We start from the raw sequence: 24,202 nt of genomic DNA on the forward strand, positions 1-24,202 counted from the left end.
TCAATGAGTGTTAGTGCCAAGGGGGGTGCCGCCGACGGCTGGCCCAGCAACCCACCCTGGGCCATCTATCCCATGAGAGTTCGCAACATCTCATTGGTGCAAAGCACTTGTAGCTGAAGGTCTATAACTTGTCGATTGTTTGTCGGAGCCTCCGGATCCAAATTCTCCGGTAAGGGGGGTGGCGGTGGCAAGTTCAGCCCGTTCGGCTCGACTTGAGTCCGGTCCACTGCCGCCGTGTCTAACACGCTTCCTCCGTTTCCTCCGTTTATCGACGGTACCGGGTTGGCTACGACACCTGCGCTGTGTTGAGTTCCTCCTCGTGGGGGTCTTCCCGTTGCTCCTTGTCGTGAAGTTTCAGGGGGTAGGGTCGCACGCCTTGCTTGCCTGTCAGGTTGCGGCTCATCCCCACGGGAGGCAGAGCCGTGTTGCCCCAATCTTGTTTGCATAACCATTGTTCTTGCTCTTGGGATTGGTAGAAACGACGATGACTAGCTGAAGTCGTTCCCACAGACAACGCAAAAATCTGTTGCGGTTAAAAACCTCCGATGCCCGGTTCGCCCACGGATGAGCCTGCAAAAACCGAGTGAGCGCAAGAGAGCCGGTGTGGCTCCAACCTGGGACTCTCCGACGCTCAAGTCAGGTCTACAATGCAATAGCGTAACGGCGTAGTGAAAGTGAGATGAGTGTTTAAGCTCTGTACCTGAGTATTTATAGAATGGGATGAGGCGGTTGGGAGAGTCCTTGTATGGTAAGAGTCCTCTGTTGGTAGGGCTCTTCCACTCGGAGCAGAGTGGAGAGTTATTTTCGGAGTTGAAATCTCAATGAGGCAAGAGTCCTTGTGGGAGTGTCACTTGATTCTATTGCGGGATCTGGACCGGATTCATATCCCATGATTGTCGGGGCGTGCTGTTGTGGCCCCATGATTTTGGGGAGTCGATGTTACTGCTTATGGTGAGGCCTCGGCCACGGACAGCTGTGTCCTCAGGGCTCGGCCTCGTGCTCGGCATATGTGGTGGGGGAGCTCGACTAAGCCCAGCCCATAGCCGATTTGTGGGGGCTCGGTTCAGGGCTCGGCAGGTCTGAAGCTCGGCCACAGAGCCCGACCAAGCTAGGGGATCGCCTTTTTTGTTCTGTGTTTGGTGTAGCGCCGCGTACCGGGTGCTCGACTCTGTCCTCAGCGGGACAGGTGCTCAGTCACGGTGCTCGGCCAGGCAGGGGAATGAGGTGATGCTTTTCTCCGGGTGGCCGGTTCAGCACAGTCCAAAATACCTCGGCTCGGTCCTCGGGTTTGGCATAGGAACGTCCAAGTGGCAACTTCTGATTGGTTTGGGATTCTATGACTCAACCCACACCCATGCCCAGTACCTCGCGTCCAACATCAAGCACTCCTACCGCCGCTACTGCTACTAGTCCTTCACGGCGTCGCCCTTAGTGCGACCACTGCAAGGTTCATGGCCATTATCGTTCCACCTACTGGATTCTTCATGGCTACCCCCCAGGACAGCAACCGCGCCCTCGTCGCTTGAATTAGCAAGCTCCTCATGGCTGTGACACCTCTGTCTCCCAGGCTCCCACGGCCCCTACTGCCACTGCTGCCTCTACGCCTACTCTCACGCCTGTCCAGATACAGCAGCTCCTCAGCCTTTTAGGCACTGATTCTTCAAGTGCCAATCTCGCAGATACTTCGACCAGTCTCTCCATTTCAGATATGCACTCCCCTTCATGGATCCTCGACAGTGGGGCCTCGGATCACATGACCTCCGATCTCTCTACCCTGGATCACCCTTCCCCCACCCCCACGGCTTCCCCTATTCGCTTGCCTAACGGACAGACCCTACCCTTCACTCACCTCGGTGCCACACGGCTTGGCCCCGATCTCCCCTTATCACCTGTTCTCCATGTTCCCTCTTTTCAATATAATTCAATTTCTGTAAGTAAACTAACTGCCTCACTTAACTGTGCTATCATATTTTTTTCCCATTTTCTGTGTTTTTCAAGACCTGTCTACGAAGAAGCTGATTGGGGCGGGAACGATGCATAATGGCCTCTAATATTTTTCGCCGCCAACCACCTCACCCCTGGTCCTCCCTGTCGTTCGTGATTCTTCTTCTCTCTGGCACCTGCGCCTTGGGTACCCGTCCTCAAACCGTCTCTCTCATTTGTCACCTCTACTTTCTCCTTCCACTTCTAATAAATTAATTACCCCATCCCCATGTGATGTTTGCCATTTATCACGCCAAACACGGCTTTCTTTTCCTTTAAGTACTGGTCGTAGCACTGCACCTTTTGCTTTAGTTCATTGTGACATTTGGGGTGGTTATCGCACCCCCTCTTTGCCTGGGGCACATTATTTTTTAACCTTGGTTGATGATTTTTCCCGTAGTGTTTGGGTCTATCTCATGCGCCATAAATTTGAAGTTTTTTCATTATTTACTAGTTTTTCTCATATAGTGAACACTCAATTTCAATGCCATATTAAGTCTATTCGTCCAAATGATGGTTTAGAATTTTTTTCTCACCCCATGCACCAATTTTTATCCACCAACGGGATTCTCCATCAGCATTCTTATGTTGGCACCCCTCAACAAAACGGGGTCGTCGAACGCAAGCATTGCTATCTCCTTAAGGTTGCCCGTGCCTAACGCTTTCAGGCTCATCTACCTCTCCTTTTCTAGGGCGATTGTGTTTTGACTGCTGCTTACATCATCAACCGTTTCACATTTGTTCTCGGTGGGAAAACCGTCATGAACTTCTCTTTAACCAGGTCCCCTCTTATACCTACCTCCGTGTGTTTGGCTCCTTGTGTTTCGCCCACAACCATAAACCTGGTTGTCACAAGTTCGACCCCCGTGCTATTCGCTGCGTCTTTCTTGGCTATCCTTTTGGTCAGAAAGGGTACCGCTGATATGATCTCCAAACCCACCAAGTGTTTGTTTCCCGTGATGTGGTGTTTCATGAGTCCATTTTTCCTTTTGCTATCATCCCCGCCACCCCTCCGAGTACGGTATTGCCCCTTCCCATTCCAGATCTTCTCCCCGATCCCCTACCCACCCTCCCTCCTACCACCCCTACCGTACCCTCTCCTATCCCTTCCCCTCAATCACCACCCCCCTCTACCCTCTCTACGATGTTCTATTCGTCCTCACACCGCCCCTGTCCATCTCAACGACTATATTTGCACTACGGCATCCGCATTTGTTCCCCGCCTTGTCATGCCTCTTCAACCAGGTACCACGCCCTACCCCCTTCATCACTCTCTTTCATATGCAAATTTATCCCCTTCTCATTTTGCTTTTATTACTACATTATCTACTGACCATGAACCCAGTTCCTATACTGAGGCATGTAAACACCCCCACTAGCGTAAAGCCATGGAGGCCGAGATCCATGCTCTTGAACAGAATCAGACTTTGTCCCTTCAATCTCTTCCTATAGGCAAGAAACCCATCGGCTGTAAATGGGTCTACAAGATTAAGTGCTATACTGATGGCAATATTGAACGTTACAAGGCCCGCTTGGTTGCCAAAGGTTATACCCAACAGGAAGGTCTTGACTATACCGATACTTTTGCTCCTGTTGCCAAATTAGTCACTATCCGCAGCCTCCTTGCTGTCGCTGCTGTGCGTGGTTGGCATCTTCATCAATTGGATGTCAACAACGCTTTTCTTCATGGTGACCTTCACGAAGAAGTCTACATGCGTCTTCCCCCTGGGTATGCGAAGCAGGGGTAGACTCGTTTTTGCAAACTTCAAAAGTCCTTGTACGGTCTCAAACAGGCTTCCCGGAATTTGTTTTCGACCCTGACTCGGTCCCTCCTTGATGCCGGTTACAATCAATCTACGGCGGATTATTCCTTGTTTGTTAAAGCTTAAACCATTACCTACACAACAGTCCTGGTTTACGTCGATGACATCATTGTCGTTGGGTCTGATCCACAGGCAATTCAGGCTCTCATCACCTTTTTACATGATCATTTTCGTCTCAAGGATCTTGGCCGCCTCAAGTATTTACTAGGCATCGAGGTTGCTTGCAACTCGACTAGTATTTTTCTCAGTCAACCGAAGTACTCATTGGACATTTTATCTGATTCTGGTCTCCTTGGCGCCAAACTAGTCAGTTTTCCTTTGGAACAGAATATTCGGTTAAGTGCAGACACAGGTGACGTTATGGTTGATCCTTCTCCTTATCGGCGCCTCATTGGTCGCCTCATCTACTTGACTATTACCCGATCGGACATTTCCTATGCCGTCAACACTCTCAGTCAGTTCATGCACACACTCCGCCAAACCCATATGGATGCTGCTCTTCGTATTCTCCGTTATCTGGAGTCTTTCCCAGGCACTGGCATTCTCCTTTCAGGTTCAAGTTCTCTATAACTTGCTGCATTTTGTGATTCTGATTGGGCCGCCTGTCCTACCACACGCCGCTTTGTCACCGGCTATGTCACTTTCTTGGAGAATAGCCCCTTGTCTTGGAAATCCAAGAAGCAACCAATGGTCTCTCACTCCTCTACCGAAGCCGAATACCGTTCCATGGCTACCGCTACCTGTGAATTGGTTTGGTTATGTGCTTTACTTCTCGACCTTGGCATGCCTTATCCATCTCCTATGCGCCTTTATTGCGATAGTCAAGCTGCCCTCCACATTGCAGCTAACCCAGTCTATCATGAGCGCAGGAAACATATTGAGATTGATTGCCATGTTGTCCGTGAATGCATTCAATCCAGGTGCATCTCTACCTCTCATGTCCCCTCGCGCATGCAACTTGCAGAAATTCTGACCAAACGTCTCGGTTCGAGATACCTATCAGTTTTTAATTTCCAAGTTGGGCAGTCAAGATATTCACGCTCCACCTTGAGGGGGAGTATTATCGAGTACAATGGGTGGTACCCAAGTCACGCATGACTCCCATATCTTCCCTCTATTTTTTTTCTCTTTTATTTCCTTCTCAAAGTGTAACTCTAAGTTCCCAATATGAATGGGATTCTATCTCTGTAATCTATATATATTCTTAGATTCATTCAATGCAAAATACGCAGGAAAGTATTCTGTAATCAGATTTTTATAGTCTAAGTTACCTAATAGGTTAAGGATTGGGTTAGGTCTTTCCTTTTAGTGTAAGAGCCTATTTTTGAGTCTTTTATATAAGATTGTAACGGGGGCAAGAATTGAACACGAATTTTGATATTAATGAAAAGCCTTTGCTGCTCTTCTTCTCCATTGAAGATTTTTGTCTTGTGTTTGATCAAGGCTGGTGGGATCGGTGTTTGATCCGATTGACACCGTGGGTGGTTCGTTGGTGGGATCAGTGTTTGATCTAATCGATACCTTGTGGTGTGAAGCCCGGGTGGTTCTTTTGAAGTTTTCTTCTGGTGTTCTTCGTGCAAGATTCAATTTTTATTCAAGTTTCTCCATTCAAACAAGCTACTGCCAAGGATTCCCTGCAACAACTCATCCCATCCCCAACCTTTCTTCTTCTATTCCTCTTACAGCCCAAACCTAGGATTCCCCCTTTTGTTTTCAATTTTCCCAATACCTAAATTCTGCCCAGACCAAACCAGCCAGCCAAATCGCACCAAACTATGATCAAATTCTCCTCTCATACTAGGGAAAACTCGATCCAAGTTGCTCCCTCATCTGACCATCATAAACCCTGAAAATCCATCTTTTCCACTTTTCCAAAACCCGAAACCCTAACCCTAACCTTGCTGCCGATTCTAATTAAAAGGCCTAGACTTGTTAAACTAACGAAGCCTTCACTGATAGGCTCCCCTACATCAACTTGCCCTAACCCTACCATCAAACCCTACCCCTAATTTCAGAATTTTCACCTATTTCGACATAGCTGGATTACCCTATTCATAGCAGATCCTGGTTATTGGCTTCTAGTTGGTCTCCTACCAATCTAGAACTACATTATGTGCACTTTCACATTTAAGGGTAAAGGAATTGTGTTCAACCCTATAAATATCTCAGCTGAGAAGAGAAAGCAAGTGGCTAAAGCCACCACCAAGGCTGTGAAGAAGTAAGACAAGAAGCTGGAAAAAGGAGAACCTAATAGAACTAAGCTATTAGCACTACCACAGCAAGAGTTCGTACCAGCCTTATCTTGGCATTGATCACAAAGGAAGTTACCCCTACACTAATGTTTGCAAAGCGCATTTGGGGTTTGTTATCTAATTTTGCAGATTTGGTACATGAGGAGCTTCCAGATAAGCTGCCCCCGACGCAAGATATTCAACAAGCTATTGATCTCGTATCTGGATCAGTGCTACCAAACTTGCCCACCTATCGTCTCAGTCTCACAGATCATACAGAGTTATGCGACAAGTAGACTAGTTGCTGCCAAAGGGTTTCATATGGGAGAGCATGAGCCCTTGTGTCATACCAGCCCTCTTTACTCCAAAGAAAGATCATACATGGAGATTGTGTAACGACAGTCGAGCTATCAACAAAATCATAGTGAAGTACAAGTCCCCAATTCCACAACTCGATGATATGAACCCTTGTGTCGTATCAGCCCTCTTTACTCCAAAGAAAGATCATACATGGAGAATGTGTCACGACAATCGAGCTATCAACAAAATCATATTGAAGTACATGTCCCCAATTCCACAACTCGATGATATGCTTGATATGTTATCTGACGCACAGACCTTCTCAAAGATCTATCTAAGGAGCGGAAAACACCAAATCTGCATTCATTTTGGCGATGAATGAAGACAGTATTAAAGACGAAAGATGGCTGTGAGGATCCGCTCTTAGCGCATCGCCGCGTGGAGGGGGTTTGTTGCTGCTCGGTTGGAGAGAGAAGGAAGGCGTCTTCTCGATGTCAATTTATCCAAGGGATGGGGGTTATGCAATTATATAGAATGGAGTTGCAACCTAGGGTTAGGGCCTAGGATCCACTTGGTGTAGCCCTGTGAAGGACTACGAGATTCCGTTTGGTCTGGTCAGAGATTCGGGATAAGTGGTCAGGTTACGAGAGTGGGAAGGTGTTAGGCACCCACCTCGCCCGGGTAAACCGGTCTTTCTACTACATGCTTGTTTTCGAATATTCTCCCTTTTAGAATGTCCTATACCCACATGCTTGGCTAAATAATGATGCACAAACTATTTAAATAAATTAAACTACATTACAATAACTACTATGTACACTACTCAGGAATACTTGAAGTACTACATTGTGATGAAATAAAAAATTAATAGTAGAAATGTATACTTGTACGCTTGAAACCAATGCAACAATGGAAAATGCAATGTGAAAGACGTCTCCCGGCTCAAGTGGAGACAAATGACTGACTTTGCCCTCTGTCGGACAAAGTAATGGCTTTCGGAAACTAATTCAGGATGATTTCAGCAAAGTAAGGACGTCACGGGAATTTAGGAGTTGAGTACTTGGTTCTTGGACAAAACAGCTATGCCATGGAGGGTTTCTGAGAATAGGACGGAAAAGGGGTCGAAGAAGTTGGGTTCGGATAACCCGGACGTCAGACAAGGGGACTAGACTTGAAGGCTCGGAAACGGGATGGGGGAAGGGCCCCGAAACAAGGAAACTGGAAAAAAGGGCAAAAATTGGGCTCTGGGGAGCTCCCCTCTCTCCGAAACTTGGAATGTGCAAATGAGGGGGAAGAGGGGCCATTTATAGGCAAAAATGGGCTCCGCGGTGCCGTGGCGGGGCTCCTGGGTGCGCATCTGCGGTGCCACGTGGCGGGGTCTGCCGCGCACATCTGATTCAGCTTGGGTGAAAATTCTGGGCAGGAATCGATCACCCAAATCTTCCCCACCTGTGTCCAATCCCAGCCAAGCTTTTGTGGGTTTGTTGCCCCCCCCCCCCCACCCACAAGAGGGACACTCAACCAGGGCACTAGTGCCTTTGAAGGCCTGTGCTTGGAGTTATTCAACTTCTCCCAATTCAGCCCTGATTTGCCCCAACTCTACTTGGAGTATATCTCTGCAACCTCTGACTGACAAGCTGCTATTTGGGGGATTTAATAGGCTTTTATTCAGGCAGCCTTCAATCAGAAGAACAGCACTTTAGGGCCAGGTTTTGTGAGTTGCTTATTTTTCTTATTCCAAGCCTAATTCTTAGTTCTGTCAACAATAAATTGAACTTAAGTTGCTGTGATTGTTTGGAGAATTATTTGTTGGGGTTTATCTTATTATTGGGGTTGATTATTTCTGTAGTCAGCCTTACATTAAAAAGTTTGATGATAGAGATTCATATGTATCATATCTTCCTTTACACTTCTACACTGATACCTACTAGTGGGCATCCACTTGTGATTTCTGATGGAAGTTTTGATTCCCAAACAAAGGAAGCTCAATGGGCAGCAGTGATTATCTTCAATAATATATTAATATGTTTTTTTCAGCTATTATGGATAATGCGCATGCAGGATCTCCAGTAGAAGCTGAGGCCAGGGGGCTTCAACAAGGAATTTGTGGAGCAAAGTCGCTGGGTAGTAACGCCATAGAAGGATTGACAGACTCACAAAATCTGCTGGACTGGCTTCCAAAGAGGGATAATGTATCTTGGCCATGGGAAAGTTTATTATTTTGTTAGTATTCATACTCTTTTGAGCTCTTCTAATTCTGTAACTATCAAGAAACAAAGTATGGTAGTTATTGGAGTGGCCCATAAGTTAGCTATATGGGCTCGAAAAAAAAACATTGCGAGGCAATTTCTCAGAGAACACTTTGGATGTATTATCATGTTTTAAGTTTTTATAATTTCATTTAAAAAAAAAAAAACCAAAGCAGCGCACAAAGTGCATATTGATAGAGTTATGAGTCACCATGTGCTGGTAGGATCTCCTATGCCTAGGTCTTTATAAGCCATCTATTCCATCTAATTAAGTTGGAAAACAAATACTGAAAGTTTTACAAGAGTAAATGCTAAGTTGGGTTATTTAGACATCATCATAATAATAATAAGTGTAGTGGAGATGAGGAAGTTGAGATGGATGTGTAGCAAAACTAGGAAGGATAAAGTAAGGAATGACCATATTAGAGTTGAGTCGGGAGTTAACCCAATACATGATATGCTTCGACAAAGTCGTTTGAGGTGGCATGGTCATGTTCAACGGACGGCTTGGGACGCTCTAGTGTGGAAGAGTGATTTGATTCAAATTGAAGGAACTAAAAGAGCTAGGGGCAGGCCAAAATGACCCTAGGAGAAGTAGTGAAAAAAGACATGCATAATTTAGGCCTTGTATCAGTTATGACCTCAAATAGAGCTCATTGGAGGGTGAGAATCCATGTAGCCGACCCCATTTAGTTGGGATAGGCCTTGTATTCTTTTTCCTTTTTGCATAAAAGATCAGTGTATGGCCTGTTCAGTACCTTGGATTTCCTCAAATTAAAATGGAAGAGTGAAAAGTTGAGATGTCAAACCTCAAGGCGCTGGAGTTCAGTCAATGGCGAGGCTTCCTTCACATTTGTCAGGTTGTAGATATTTAGTATGTTATCCCATCTAGGGATGGTCATATTGTTGATCATACCATTAGCAACAGCCCCAGGGTAGAGAAGAGCCTTCATTACAACTACAGGGAAAATATCGTTTGCTACCAACTGTGAAGATGTCACCTCTAATGGTGTGGTACACATTCCTGATCGACATGGGACCCTGTGAAGTGAAAAGAACCAAATTTCATCATTAATCCAAACAAGTAGAACCAAGTTGTGCATCATTTTCCAAATAAATATAAGTTTGTAATAAGAACAAAAAAATTGGCAGGCTTAATGGTATTATCCCCGGGCAGACAGATATTCTAATTGTACTCGATTAGACTAGACTAACTACTAAATACAAACAAGGAAGTCGGTGCATTAACTCTACAGCCAAGGTCAAATAACAATTCATCAAATTGTGAAGCCAAAAGATCCAAGGATAAGGCCGATATGGATTTCATCCAGGAAAATAACTTCTACAAACAAAAGTTGCATTAAGAAAGGTTAACATAATTTTGTGTGGATCAAATAGATGTTTATAGCCACTGGATGGATCAAACCAAGGTACACAACAGGGGAAAGAAAATTTTCTATTATTGAATTAAGATCAATATAAGTGAAAATTTTATGAGTAGAGGAAGCCCATATCTTGGACCGGAAGTGAAACAAACTGGGTAATTTGTTCCATCAAGAAGCATTATATTGCCATGCCTTGCCTAGGATCGGTCAGTGATCAGTTGATGTGGATTTCCAAGATAGGAAGCCTGAATCATAAGGAATGAAGCAAAGTAGCTATATAGTTTGTTTCAGTGATGAATAATGAGAGTTACATCTTGGATCAACTTAAAACTGGTAGGGATGACATTTTCAAAGATAAAAAGGAAGCCAAATCTAAAACAGGAAGGGAAACATTTGTACAGTTAATTTTCAAGAAGATGCTCCACGCTCTACTAATCTGATCCACAAGACCATTATAAACGGAAACCCCAAGAACAAAATCTGCAACCTCGAAATGAAGTCAAGAGATTTCTGCTGCTGGTCCCAACAGAAGGTACTACAGTCCTACAGTTGGTTAACTTAAAGAGCACCAAAGCTGCTGGTCCCCTTCACTTTTCGTTCAAGAAATGATAGAACTTCATTAAGTAGAGAAAAACATGACATAGTTGCTTCGTCGTTTAATTATGTGTTAAATTTCAAACCCAAAAGCCTAAGCTATTATGTGAAGTGGCCCAACTGGTATAAGTCATCTAAGGTCCTGGTTAATCCATAGGGGATTATTCTCAACTCTATGTTGTAGTATTATAGGTGAAAATGAATACACAAACACCCAAATTTTTTGAGAAGGAATGCGACCGGAACAATTTGTGACAATATTTTCACGAAAATGCAGTACATTGGTACTTATAGATGAATCGAATTACAAATAGAGGCACCAATGCAAGGTATCACATACGAAGGAATTCTATTACTTGTGGAGAAGCATGGTTTAACGCTCCTTGCCATCAAAATAGGACCAAAGATGGTAGCTTTCTTAGTCACCTAAGTCGATGGGTAACTGGGTATTGATGGTACTGCACGGAAACTGTACAAGTTAATTGAAACACAATTAATCAAAGAATTAGGAGAATAACCCACAATGCTTGGCTCCGTAAAAATTATTGTCTCGGCGTGAGGGACGTACTTGGTTAACCTGTGTTTTTTCCCGAAATTTAAAGGAAACACAAATCCTCCAAGATGATGGGCACACGGAGTGTATGAAATTAAGAAGCATAGTTATTTTCTAAGTTTCAACAGACAAAATAAAGTAGAATTACAAACTCCGAAGAACAAAGCAGAGGCCCAGATCGTAGAATTTTCGAACTAAAGAATTTCACTATCATGGATTTCAAGGCAGAGTGAAGAAATTCCAAGAGAAAAAGATACTCAGATCAAAGAACAGACAATTATTTGGTTCGGTTTTGTGGATTAAATGCATTCACCATAGAGACAAAGCAAGTCAATGAAGACTAAAGAGAGACAGTGAGACTCACCTGAAGAGAGGTATCTGAAGGATGATGAGGAAGAAATAGATGCGAGAAGCAATCGAGGACATGTTGCCCGCCCATCCCCATGAAGAAGCCATTGAGAGAGAGAGCTTTCTTCCTCTTCTTCGAAGAGACGACCACGATTTGGGAAAGGAAATGATCAACATCTAATAGAAACGATCAATGTCGACTCGGTTTCCTCTAATGCCCGTAATGCCCTTCTCAGTCAAATATTTTCCTGCCGGTCGACTTGCTTAGGTGGAGTAAATAATGGGCGTTCTTGATCAGAAACGTTCTTTGGTGTATCTGGTCTGGAACATTGTTCTATGTATGAAAATGACAGTTTGGTAGGGCTCTCAAGAACTTGTTCAGAACGAAATGATGTTTGGTAAAACCTGTTTTTCTAAATTTGATACTAATTACAATATTGTCATTTTCTTTTAAATTATATAAAAAAATACTTGTAAAACCTTTTTCTCTCTTACCAACCTTAGCATAAGGGCCTTAGTGGATTTGAACCACCATCCCCTTAAAACATGCTCATGTGCCAAGTGCTCTACCAATTTGGGCAAAAGTGATGATAACAGTGAAATATGTACTAGAAATTTATCCTGTTCCTTGAGCCATAGTTCATATTGTTGGTCAAACAACGGTCCAGGGATAAAAACATGGTTCCCTAGGGAAACCAATTAACTGAAAAATTAGGATATTGCACGCCGTGGGTTATCCCATGGTGTCTCATGGTTGTCCCATTTTAATTTTAGGGTTTTCCATGGTCTCCCATGGGAACCCTGGTGCATCCCTAATAGGGTTTCTCCTTCTCTCATGTGTCCCACGCAATTATAGAACACATTAGGGACAGAGAAAATACATCTCTAGTCATCACATGGCAAGAGGGATCATCCCATACTCAAATACGCAGCGGAAATAAATCGATTCGAGTTTCTTTCACATCCTATGAATATTAATAATCAATGAACAGAAGGAATTAATAGAGAACTACTAACCTGGTGAGCCTCAAGTGTTGCTCCTCCAACAGACAGTGGTTCTTCCTCCAATGAGCGTTCCAAGCAAACAGATCTAAACCTCCAATAGTGCTACCAAGGTTCTACACGCCAATCCCAGATGCCCTCAAATTCCTCAGCACAGATCTAAGGTTTCACAAACCCTAACTCTCAAACACAGGTGAGAGAGCAAGAAGAAGAAGAAAGATCACAAGAGGGAGAGAGAGAAACCAAAAACGTAGGAGAGAGAGTGTCCACTCCAAAAACGTGGAGAGCTCTTCTCTTCTGCATTTTATGGTCCCCTATTTATAATAATAGGGTTTAATTAAATCCTAGATAGATTTAATAGAGCCCTAGTGAGAGTCTGACTCTCTCTCTCTCAGTCTGATAGTTCTGTTTAAACTTAAAGTGCTACACATGTGAAGAAGCAGAATCTAATAGGGAAAGTATTAATTAGATTCTTTATTTAATTATTAATGAATAATTACAATTAGCACCAAATCCATTAATTAAATAAAGAGCCAATTAAATTAGCAAATTCCAAATAACTCCCTATATGATAACAATTTATCATATACAACCCCCCCCACTAATCAACACCATCATTATGGAATCTAGGGCATGTACACATATACTGCCAAACCCCAATCCATAGTACATGTCCATATAAGAGCGCCTGTGCATCCGATCGGGTCCCACAAAACTCGATAAAACACTTTATTTGAAATAACTATAAATAATGTATCATTTTATGTAAAATAAATTTTGCAAAACCATTTCCAAAGCAGTCTTGGATCTAGATTCCGATCCGACCATGCCTGACAGTCTCTATCTTGGTGTTCCCCAATCGGGCAGTGGTGATGTGTTGGATAACTCCTTCACTCACAAAGTGTTCACGCATTCCCAGAACACCGACTTTGACTCGCTTGAGTCTCAGTCATTGATGAACTAAAGAATGCGATCACACTTTGCAGTGACAGGGTTCTCTCAGGTACAGGGTGTCGGTGACACATGTCTATCCCTTCCTACATCTGGCAGTAATACATGAGGGAATCAACAAAGTAGATTCTTCGCCAATGCACACATTAAACATGTGAGCACTCGCATTCGTACCCTGACATCACATGTCTAGGCATACCCAATGCGACGACCATATGATAAGGGTGCCCAGCCCAAACCCTAGTCGTGACTACCATTTTAAGTATAACTTACGGACAAATAATGCTCAAAAATTTTATATCGCATGTGACAATATTAAACTAAAATGTATAAATGGTCAATACAAAGGTGAACCGGGTTGAACCGGACTGAACCAGGTTTGATGGACACACACTTGTCCAATAATCTCCTACTTGTACATCAAAGCCAATTCCCCATACATTTTAAACCCATGCCCTCCATGTGTTTCTCAAACACTCCTGGTAACAAACCCTTTGTCATGGCATCAGACACATTTTCAGTTGTGTCCACTTTGGAGATACTCACGTCACCCTACTGGATAATCTCTCTAATGAGGTGATACTTCCGCTGCACGTGCTTGTTCCTCTGATGAGCCCTAGGCTCCTTAGCTTGGGCAATGGCCCCTCTGTTGTCACATAACAAGGGAATAGGGCCCTTGACAAGATCAGGGACTACTCCAAAAATGTTAGGAACTTCCTAACCCAAACACCTTATTAGCCGCATCACATGATGCAAGGTGTTCCTAAAAATAGGGATCGGCTGTAGATTTCTATTTTGTACTCCTCTATATAATGGCACCTCCACTCATTAGACTCGTAACGACTCACAATACCTACTGTATAGCAAACGTCCGACCTCGTACGCAACATAGCGTACATTAGGCTTCCTACTGCTGAGGCATAGGGAATCCTCTTTATCTCTTCAATGTCTGTCTGAGACTGAGAACATTGAGATCTAGAAAGACTGACTCCATGCCTGAAGGGAACACTTCCCCTCTTGGAGTTCTCCATACTAAATCTGTCCAGGACTTTGTCTATATAGGTAGCCTGTGACAAGCCTAGCATCCTTTTTTGGCGATCTCTTATGAGTTTGATCCCAAGGATATAGCTAGCTTCACCAAGGTCTTTCATCGAAAACGTTGTGGATAACCCGCTTTTCTTGATGAAAGGAATCCTACATCGTTACCAATCAGCAATATGTCATCTACGTATAAAACAAGAAAACATACTGCCCTCCCACTGATCTTCTTGTAAATGCATGGTTCATCCAAGTTTTGATCAAAACCAAATGATTTGATTGATTGATCAAACCTGATGTTCCAGCTCCTGGAAGCCTGCTTCAGCCCATAAATGGACCTCTGCAATTTGCATACCTTTCTTTCTTCCTCCAAGGAAGAGAACCCCGCTGGCTGATCCATGTAGATTTCCTCTTGAAGGAACCCATTTAGAAATGCAGTCTACACATCCATCTACCAGATCTCATAATCAAAGTGTGCTGCGATAGCCAATAAAATCTTGATGGATTTCATCATCGCTACTGGTGAAAAGGTTTCTTCATAGTCTATACCCTCTTTCTGGGTATAACCCTTTGCCACCAGTCTCACTTTGAATCTCTCGACCTTTCCATCTGCGCCCTTCTTCCTCTTGAAGATCCATTTACATCCAATCGGCTTGACGCCAAGTGGTGGATCGACTAGAGTCCAGACCTTGTTGGAATGGATCGAATCAATTTTAGAGCACATTCCTTCCAGCCACATAGTGGCATCAACATCCTTTAGAGCCTCAGAGTATGTCATCGGATCATCATCCGATTCAACCGATACCATGTGGAACTCTTCCACTGTTTCCTCTTCGATTAGAAGAGTTAGCCTGGTGGGTGGTCTAATAGTCCTCCCACTGCGTTGAGGTTCCTCAGGTGTTGGTATTTCAGCGGGTATGTCAGTTGGTCTCACTTCTGAAAATGACGTTTCTGAGCCATCTGATAGCTCTTTTATGACTACTGGTTCGGACCTCTGGGTCATCATTTCTTCCTCCAAAAATGTGATATGTTTACTTACAATGACCTTTTGGTCAACTGGGTCATAGAAATAATAGCCTATCGTGCCTTTGGGGTAGCCTAAGAAATAGCATCTCGAAGTCCTGGATTCTAACTTGTCTGTCTGTTGCTTTCACACATGTGCTATGCAACCCCATACCCTAAGGTGTTGAATACTGGGCTTTCGCCCTTTTCACAACTCAAAGGGTGTCTTGGCTACAGACTTAGATGGAACCCTATTCAAGATATATATCGCCGTCTCTAAAGCGTACCCCCAGAAAGAAAGCGGCAGCCCACTATAAGTGAGCATCGTCCTGACCATATCCAATAGGGTCTGATTGCGTCGTTCGGATACACCATTTTGTTGTGGTGTGCCTAGATTAGTTAGCTGACTAACTATCCCTTGGGATATGAGATGTTCTTTAAACTCATCCGATAGATACTCCCCTCCACGATCTGATCATAAGGACTTAACGCGTTTATCGAGCTATCTTTCGACCTCGGCTTGGAATTCTTTGAATTTGTCAAAGGCTTTCGATTTCCTACGCATCAAGTATATGTAATCATATCTAGAGTAATCATCGGTGAACGTGATAAAGTACTCATACCCATATCTTGCTTGTATGTTTATGGGTCCACACATGTCAGTGTGTATCAACTCCAATAGATTTGTGGCTCTAGCACCTTTATTGCTAAAGGGTTTCTTGGTCATTTTGCCCTGAAGGCATGACTCACAGGTGGGAAATGGTTCCACCCTCAGACTCTCTAAGGGCCCATCCCTCACCAATCTACTGATTTGGTCCACATTAATATGACCCAATCTTAGATGCCACAGATATGTTGAGTTCACTGGAGCTGCTTTCCGTTTCAAATCAACATTTGAAACAACATTCGTTCTAATAGGGCAATCTAGAAAATACAAACCACTTTGCATATATCCGGATGCCACAAAGGAATTATTAAAACGAATAATCAATTTAGAATTAAAGAAAAAACTATATCCGTCCAAAACAAGTTTTGAAACTGAAATTATCTTCCTCTTGAAAGGGGGTACATAATAGCAATCCTTTAAAACTAAACTAGCAGAACTAAAATTTAAAATAAAAGTTCCCACAACCAATGCCATGGTCTTAGCTCCAGTGCCCATCCGAAGACGCACTTCATTTCTTTCCAGGTTCCTTGTCTCCTTGAACCCCTACAAATCATTGCAAATGTGAACAGTGGATCCACTATCCACCAACCAAGAATTGGTCGGTTCAAAAGACAAATTAGACTTATAAAGAACGTGAACATCACATGTACCTTCTTTAGCAACCTCTGTTTCATCCGGCTTCTTATCTTTCAAAGTTGCCAGGTAAGCACGACAGTTTCTTTTCCAGTGACCCTCCTTCTTGCAATAGAAGCACTTGCCTTTGCCTTTATTGCCAGACTTCCCACCCTTGGCTTTCAGGGTCTTATCCTTACTTCCCTTTTTCTTCTTCTTCCCATTTGAAGAAGGCTTTGCCTCAGTTGCATTGACCTCAGCCTTGTCCTTTTTCAAGGACGCTTCAGCCTCTACCAGTGCATTAGCGAGTTCGGTGAGCTCCATCTCCTTCTCGGACATCTTGTAGGACATCCTAAAAGGTGCGTAGGCAGAAGTGAGTGACGCTAAGATCACATCAGTCTTGTATCGCAGGCTGAAATCAGTCCCCATGGATTCCAGTTTTTCAAACAGATTGATCATTTTTATTACATGATCCATCACTGGAGTCCCCTGGGACATCTTGGAGTTATGGATTTGACTCACCGCATCAGAATATGCGTATGTCAACTGCCTGTTGAACAATTCAGCAAGCTTATCCCTTTTATCCCCCAGCAGTGCGTATATCCTTTACTAAGTCTACAACTGACTTTTCCAACGATCCTAGGATATAGAGTGATGCCTTGGAATCCCGCATGAGAAACTCTTGCATCTCTTCATTTGCCTCAAAATCGTTCGGGTCAGGTTGAGGAGGAACTTGTTCATCTAGAAGCGTGCTGATCCTTCAGGATCGGGAGCAACTTAATGCTCCGTACCAATCGACATAGTTTGTACCATTAAGTTTGTATTCACTAATTAGTGTTAACAGGTTAGAATTAACGGCAACCATCGTATATTAATCTACACATGCACAAGTAAATAACCACATGCTAATTAATGACCATTAAAAATAATAAATTGAGCACACACACATCAATGGTCTTTCATGATTTGGGTTTCCCTCATAACCCAAAAGATGAATTGGATACCTACAACCCTTGCATGCATAACTTACCCTATCGGGAGTCATTATACACACCATGGTAGTGTGGACTAAGCTGTCCGCCTCATGGGCTTCCAATATTTTTGGCCACCTGGGTGTCATGTCCAGATCCTGTCGGCTGACATACACCCAAGTCATGTACTTACCTATTGCATTAGTTAGAATCATGGAATCATAAAAGATGGCCCACTGTCGCAGTGCCCTCTCACTATCCACACCCTAACGTATCTAGATAGAGGTAAATATAGATAAATGCGTGACAGAGGTCCTGGCTATGTCCTGTCGGCTTATGCGGGGTTATGTCACACACTTTCTACATTTATCTTCGATAGGAGGCCATGGACATGTCTACCGATTAAGACTAGTCCATATCATACATGTATTGTGAATAAAGAGGGATTAATTAACTCTCACATACATGGATAGATTTAAACAACATAATTAATCAACATTAATTAAAAGTGATTATGGGATGGCGGCATTTTTATCAGAAGCAATTAAAGAACCCTCCCAATAAAAATAAAACTAATAACTTTGGGTGCATTTATCATGCCATGGATGCCACGCGTCGATCATCTCCTCCGCCCGATCACGTCTTCAAAGTAGGTGACTTGCATCTCCATAAGCTTTAAGCGCCACATGTGGATCACCATCTACATGCCCTGGGAGTCCTAACTCTTCTAAAATTACAATGGAAATCTAGAAAAATTCTATACACTTTCCTTTCCATAATAATAAAGAAACCCCGCATGGAGAAACCAACACACCATTTGGGCTACCCATGGGGTGGAGTACATTTGTTTATAAAAAAGAAAGGGGGAAAGAGAGAAAGAGAGAGAAGCATCACATCCACCCATAACCCCATGTATCACATACATAAACAATCCATCCATTTATTAGAATGCCATTCCCATAATCACATCATAATATAATTTTATGTATGGGCATTAAAGTAAGTGAACCAAAAATTAAAACATGGATTCCTTCAATTATTGAACCACCACATCGCATGTGATAACATGTATCCAAGCCCATAAAATTAAAATCGCATTTTAATTGCAAGTGGGTAAAGAGGGAATCTCATCACTCATCATCATCCTCCAAAAACAAAACAAAATAATAAAATTCTGTTTTGAAAAATCTATTTTTTTATTTTTATTGTTAAACTGGAGGGAAAACAAGGGGTAATGTCTTCACTCATCATCATCCTCCAAAAACAAAACAAAATAATAAAATTCTATTTTGAAAAATCTATTTTTTTTTTATTGTTAAACTGGAGGGAAAACAAGGGGGTGCATGCAACCCACTTGCGCAGGCTGCAGTACTGCGCAGCCCATAGGCACAGGCCCACGGACAGCAGGCTGCGCAGCCCACGTACCGCAAGCTTGCGCCTGCAGCAGCAGCCCGCAAGGGGATGCGCACAAGGGTAGGTTCATGGGGAAGGGCGTGCGCAGAGGCTTGCGGCGTGCGCTCCCCACATATAGAACATGATTAAAAAATTTTAAAATAAAAATTAGTAATCACAACCTAATTGGATACATGCTTCAATAATTGGAATAAACAAAACAAACCAAATCCATCATCACATGGGTAGGTTGTTACACTAACAACCTTGTAACTACCCATATGCACATGGGAAGGTTGTTACAACAACCATATCCTAACCACCTATGTGCCAACTTGCATCCCACTCATGATAATCATATTAACCATTAATTATCTAATATTCATGGGTGGGAAAGGTGGCTCTGATACCACACTGTTGGTCAAACAACGGTCCAGGGATAAAAATATGGTTCCCTAGGGAAACCAATTAACTGAAAAATTAGGGTATTGCATGCCCTGGGTTATCCCATGGTGTCCCATGGGTGCCCCATTTTAATTTTAGGATTTTCCATGGTCTCCCATGGGAACCCTGGTGCATCCCTAATAGGGTTTCTCCTTTCCTCATGTGTCCCACACAATTATAGAACACATTAGGGACAGAGAAAATACATCTCTAGTCATCACATGGCAAGAGGGATCATCCCATACTCGAATACACAGCGGAAATAAATTGATTTGAGTTTCTTTCGCATCCCATGAATATTAATAATCAATGAACAGAAAGAATTAATAAAGAACTGCTAACCTGGTGAGCCTCAAGTGTTGCTCCTCCAATAGACAGTGGTTCTTCCTCCAATGAGCGCTCCAAGCAAACAGATCTGAACCTCCAATGGTGCTACCAAGGTTCTACACGCCAATCCTAGATGCCCTCAAACTCCTCAGCACAGATCTAGGGTTTCACAAACCCTAACTCTCAAACACAGGTGAGAGAAGCAAGAAGAAGAAGAGAGATCACAAGAGGGAGAGAGAGAAACCAAAAACGTAGGAGAGAGAGTGTCTACTCCAAAAACGTGGAGAGCTCTTCTCTTCTGCGTTTTATGGTCCCCTATTTATAATAATATGGTTTAATTAAATCTTAGATAGATTTAATAGAGCTCTAGTGAGAGTCTGACTCTCTCTCTCTCAGTCTGGCAGTTCTGTTTAAACTCAAAGTGCTACATAGGTGAAGAAGCAGAATCTAATAGGGAAAGTATTAATTAGATTCTTTATTTAATTATTAATGGATAATTACAATTAGCATCAAATCCATTAATTAAATAAAGAGCCAATTAAATTAGCAAATTCTAAATAACTCCTTATATGATAACAATTTATCATATACAACCCCCCCACTAATCAACACCATCATTATGGAATCTAGGGCATGTACACATGTACTGCCAAACCCCAATCCATAGTACATGTCTATATAAGAGTGTCTGTGCATCCGATCGGGTCCCACAAAACTCGATAAAACACTTTATTTGAAATAACTATAAATAATGTATCATTTTATGTAAAATAAATTTTACAAAACCATTTTCAAAACGGTACTGGATCCAGATTCTGATCTGACCATGCACAAACGGTCTCTATCTTGGTGTTCTCCAATCGGGCAGTGGTGACCGTGTTGGATAACTCCTTCACTCACAAAGTGTTCACGCATTCCCAGAACACCGACTTTGACTCGCTTGAGTCTCAGTCATTGATGAACCAAAGAATGCGATCACACTTTGCAGTGACAGGGTTCTCTCAGGTACAGGGTGTCGGTGACACATGTCTATCCCTTCCTACATCTGGCAGTAATACATGAGGGAATCGACAAAGTAGATTCTTCGCCAATGCACACATTAAACATGTGAGCACTCGCATTCGTACCCTGACATCACATGTCTAGGCATACCCAATGCGACGACCATATGATAAGGGCGCCCAGCCCAAACCCTAGTCGTGACTACCATTTTAAGTATAACTTACGGACACATAATGCTCAAAAAGTTTATATCGCATGTGACAATATTAAACTAAAATGTATAAATGTTCAATACAAAGGTGAACCGGGTTTGATGGACACACACTTGTCCAACAGATATCTGATAAATGGTGATACAAACATCAACCTAGTAAACAGTATTCATCACTCAACTGTCTCAAAAGGCACTACAAGCCCAGGCAGTCTCTTGAGGATCTGAAATTCTAGTTATCCTCCTAAGTCATAACTCCTAAACTTCTATTAGAGGAGGTATCTTTTTCACAAATGGTGTTACAAGTAATCAGCATAAATGTCATAAAAATTGTAGCAAAAAAAGAAGATAGGGAAAAAGAATATAATACTTGCATAATGTTTGAAGATAACTCTGTTTTGAATTTTCAAAAGGATCCAACAGCTCAATCTTGAAAACCACATTGACCCCATCTATACACAATAAAAATTGCTTAAATAACAGATTTCAAAGAACATAACAAAACAGTGCAGCTCAATCTCACAATGAATCTTGGCTTTCTATCTCTCTTCCTCATCACATCTCCATTACTAAAGGATATCTCAAAAATAAAATAAATAAATAACCCTTTAAAAACCAGGAAATGGTAGTGGGTTTTCTTTGGAGTTACCTCAGGTGATGTTGTCTTGTTGGCTATCATGTCCCCATATGGGAAAGTGAAGCCGGAATTCAATCTTTCCACATCAGAAAAACCAAGAAAAGGCAAAAAGGGAAGATCATGTGGGTGGGAGAATGGGACTTTCAATTTGAAAGATTGGATTGCAGTCCCTTCTTTTGGGTCTTTGCCATAACCTCCAATAATGAAGTCTTACAGTTGCAGTACCAGTACCATGGTCACTTTCTTCTCTGTCCATATCTTTCCAGTAAAACCACCACCATTTACAGGTAGTAACAATCTCCCATGTCAATTTGAATTGCATATTTTGGTTTGGATAAAAAAAAATTTTAAAAAAAATCCAAAGACTCTTTGTAGTAGCTATATGATCTAATTTGCATGTCAATAGATTGCTTACATGTTTATGTACATTCTTGGGTTTTTTGATGGAGATGTAAAAGGGTAAGGCGTAGCTTTGTTGGGTTCATTATATAAGACTTCTCTAGACCCTTGGCACCTACTATTGCCACAACTGTTAGGGCAAGAGACTGAAATTTGCTTAGTATCTTGCAAACTATGGGAGATTGTGTAATATTGAAACTTACCTTTTCATGTAAATCCTTGAAATGTATTTTCTCTCCAAGCAAATTAAGGACAATGTAGTACACATAATGAGTGAATTCTATTCAGTCCAAGCATACATAACCAATGAAAAGACACCTTTGCTTTGTATTTCAATTCTATTGAGTTCAAGCATACATAACCAATGTGTTCTTTTAGGACATTGAATTCTTCTATCATTTCCTCACCCAAACACACGCACAAATTTAATCTTGCAGCAAATCATGAACAACATACCCATCACAAAATAAAGCACAGATGTCCCTATTTTTCTGGTTGATTGTTCTACTTGGACAGGTGAATAAAACTATGAAAGAATCTTGAAGATCAGATGAGGGGATCTAGTAGATACTGATAATCAGAGCTAATAGGTTGATTAAATTTGAGAGAGAGAGAGAGAGAGAGAGAGAGAGAGAGAGAGAGAGAGAGAGAGAGAGAGAGAGAGAGAACCAGAATACCTAAAAATCAATTTTGGTCAAGAAAATGGGTAAAATCCACACCTTTTGGGCTGATTCCTTTGAATTTTAGTGATGGTGATCCAATTCCTGAGAAAAATTGGGAGTAAAAGGAATGATTATGTCAGATCTTGGCTATTAAAAACCAAAAACAAACATTCACACAACATAGACGACCGAGAGAGAGAGAGAGTGAGACAGAGAGATAGAGAGCCAGAGAGAGTTGCAGAGACTGAGGGACAAACCCTTGAGGCTGCGATAGAGAGAGAAGAAGAGAGCGAGACAGAGAGAGACAGATAGAAAGAGATAGCGAGAGAGCGCGCGCGCGAGAGAGAGAGAGAGAGAGAGAGAGAGAGAGAGAGAGAGAGAGAGAGAGAGAGACATCAGTGGACATGGCCTCACCTTGAGAGGAAGCTCCTGTAGTTGCAGGTCTCCTTCTCTTCCCCTTCTAACCACAGCGCCCTCTGTAGTTTGAACTTCACAATGCTAAAAAGCCAAGAAGAAATCACGGGTTTTACTCAATTTTTTCCCAAATAAGTTGTTCTTTTTCTTTACAGACCGTGTCTGAGATGGTCTGTAAAGAACGTTCTTTTCATCAAGATTCCCTCCGGTTCATTCTTAAAGACCAAAAGAACGAACCGATTACCCAAACACGATTTTGCACTTTTTTTGTTCTTAAAGAATGAAAAAAATACTAAAGAATTTTCTTGAGACTGTTACCAAATGTAGCCTTATTGAAAGGGGTAAAATACGTCCACCACTCATAACACGACACGTGGACTCAAGGATAATAAGGAATGAAAAGGATATCCCAATATATCCCCAGCCAGCTCATCCTTCCCAAAGTAGAAACCTTATACAAGCCAAACACCTAATAAGGAAATCATACTCGAAATAGGAAACTAGACTACCTGTCACGCCCCTATCCCAAGCTTATGCCATAAGCACAGTCAAGAGGGTGATTAGGATGACACACGTCACCCTAATACCTACTAGGATCAATGACACAGTGTCCCAATGCACAATCACCACCAAGGGCCCACCCAAATAAATACATTTGAGCAAAAAAGAATTAAAATATATTCCAAATCATCATTAGAGTTATAAAGAGCGAAAGCATTTAATTACATAAACAGTTATAGTATGTTCAGTTGTCTAGGTGATAGTATAATAGTTAGTACTGACGTCAGTTGATCATGACATAACTACTCAAAACTATAATAGGTTATTACAGAAAGGGTTTGAAACGGGCACAACGCCCCCAAAAGAATCAAAAGTAGGGGTCAACACCCCAGCAACATCAGTGCCCATAAGCACAATCATCGTAGGGGCAACCATCGCCGTGTTCCTCTGACACGTACTCAGGTTCCTCTGTCCCAATACCATCATACTCCGCCGACTGTACAT

General features: G+C 42.5%; 1 protein-coding gene across 3 annotated transcripts in view; it reads right to left on the minus strand.

Annotated features, from left to right (window-relative positions):
- LOC122670635 overlaps positions 1–23,178 on the minus strand; it is a 38,251-nt gene extending 15,073 nt beyond the window's left edge. Inside the window, exons 1-3 of one of the 3 annotated variants that reach the window (XM_043867579.1) lie at positions 23,158–23,178; positions 11,483–11,586; positions 9,396–9,627 (exon numbers count right to left, since the gene is read on the minus strand). In XM_043867579.1, the coding sequence (XP_043723514.1) occupies positions 9,396–9,627; positions 11,483–11,574 (324 nt within the window). In that variant the 5' untranslated portion in view covers positions 11,575–11,586; positions 23,158–23,178. Of the gene's footprint in view, positions 1–9,395; positions 9,628–11,482; positions 11,587–22,972; positions 23,003–23,157 lie in introns of those variants that run through there. The other 2 variants (XM_043867582.1, XM_043867581.1) reach the window with 2 other exon arrangements.
- Positions 23,179–24,202: the final 1,024 nt, after the last annotated feature.

Source organism: Telopea speciosissima, chromosome 8, assembly GCF_018873765.1.
Source record: "Telopea speciosissima isolate NSW1024214 ecotype Mountain lineage chromosome 8, Tspe_v1, whole genome shotgun sequence".
In the NCBI taxonomy this organism is placed as follows: Eukaryota; Viridiplantae; Streptophyta; class Magnoliopsida; order Proteales; family Proteaceae; genus Telopea; species Telopea speciosissima.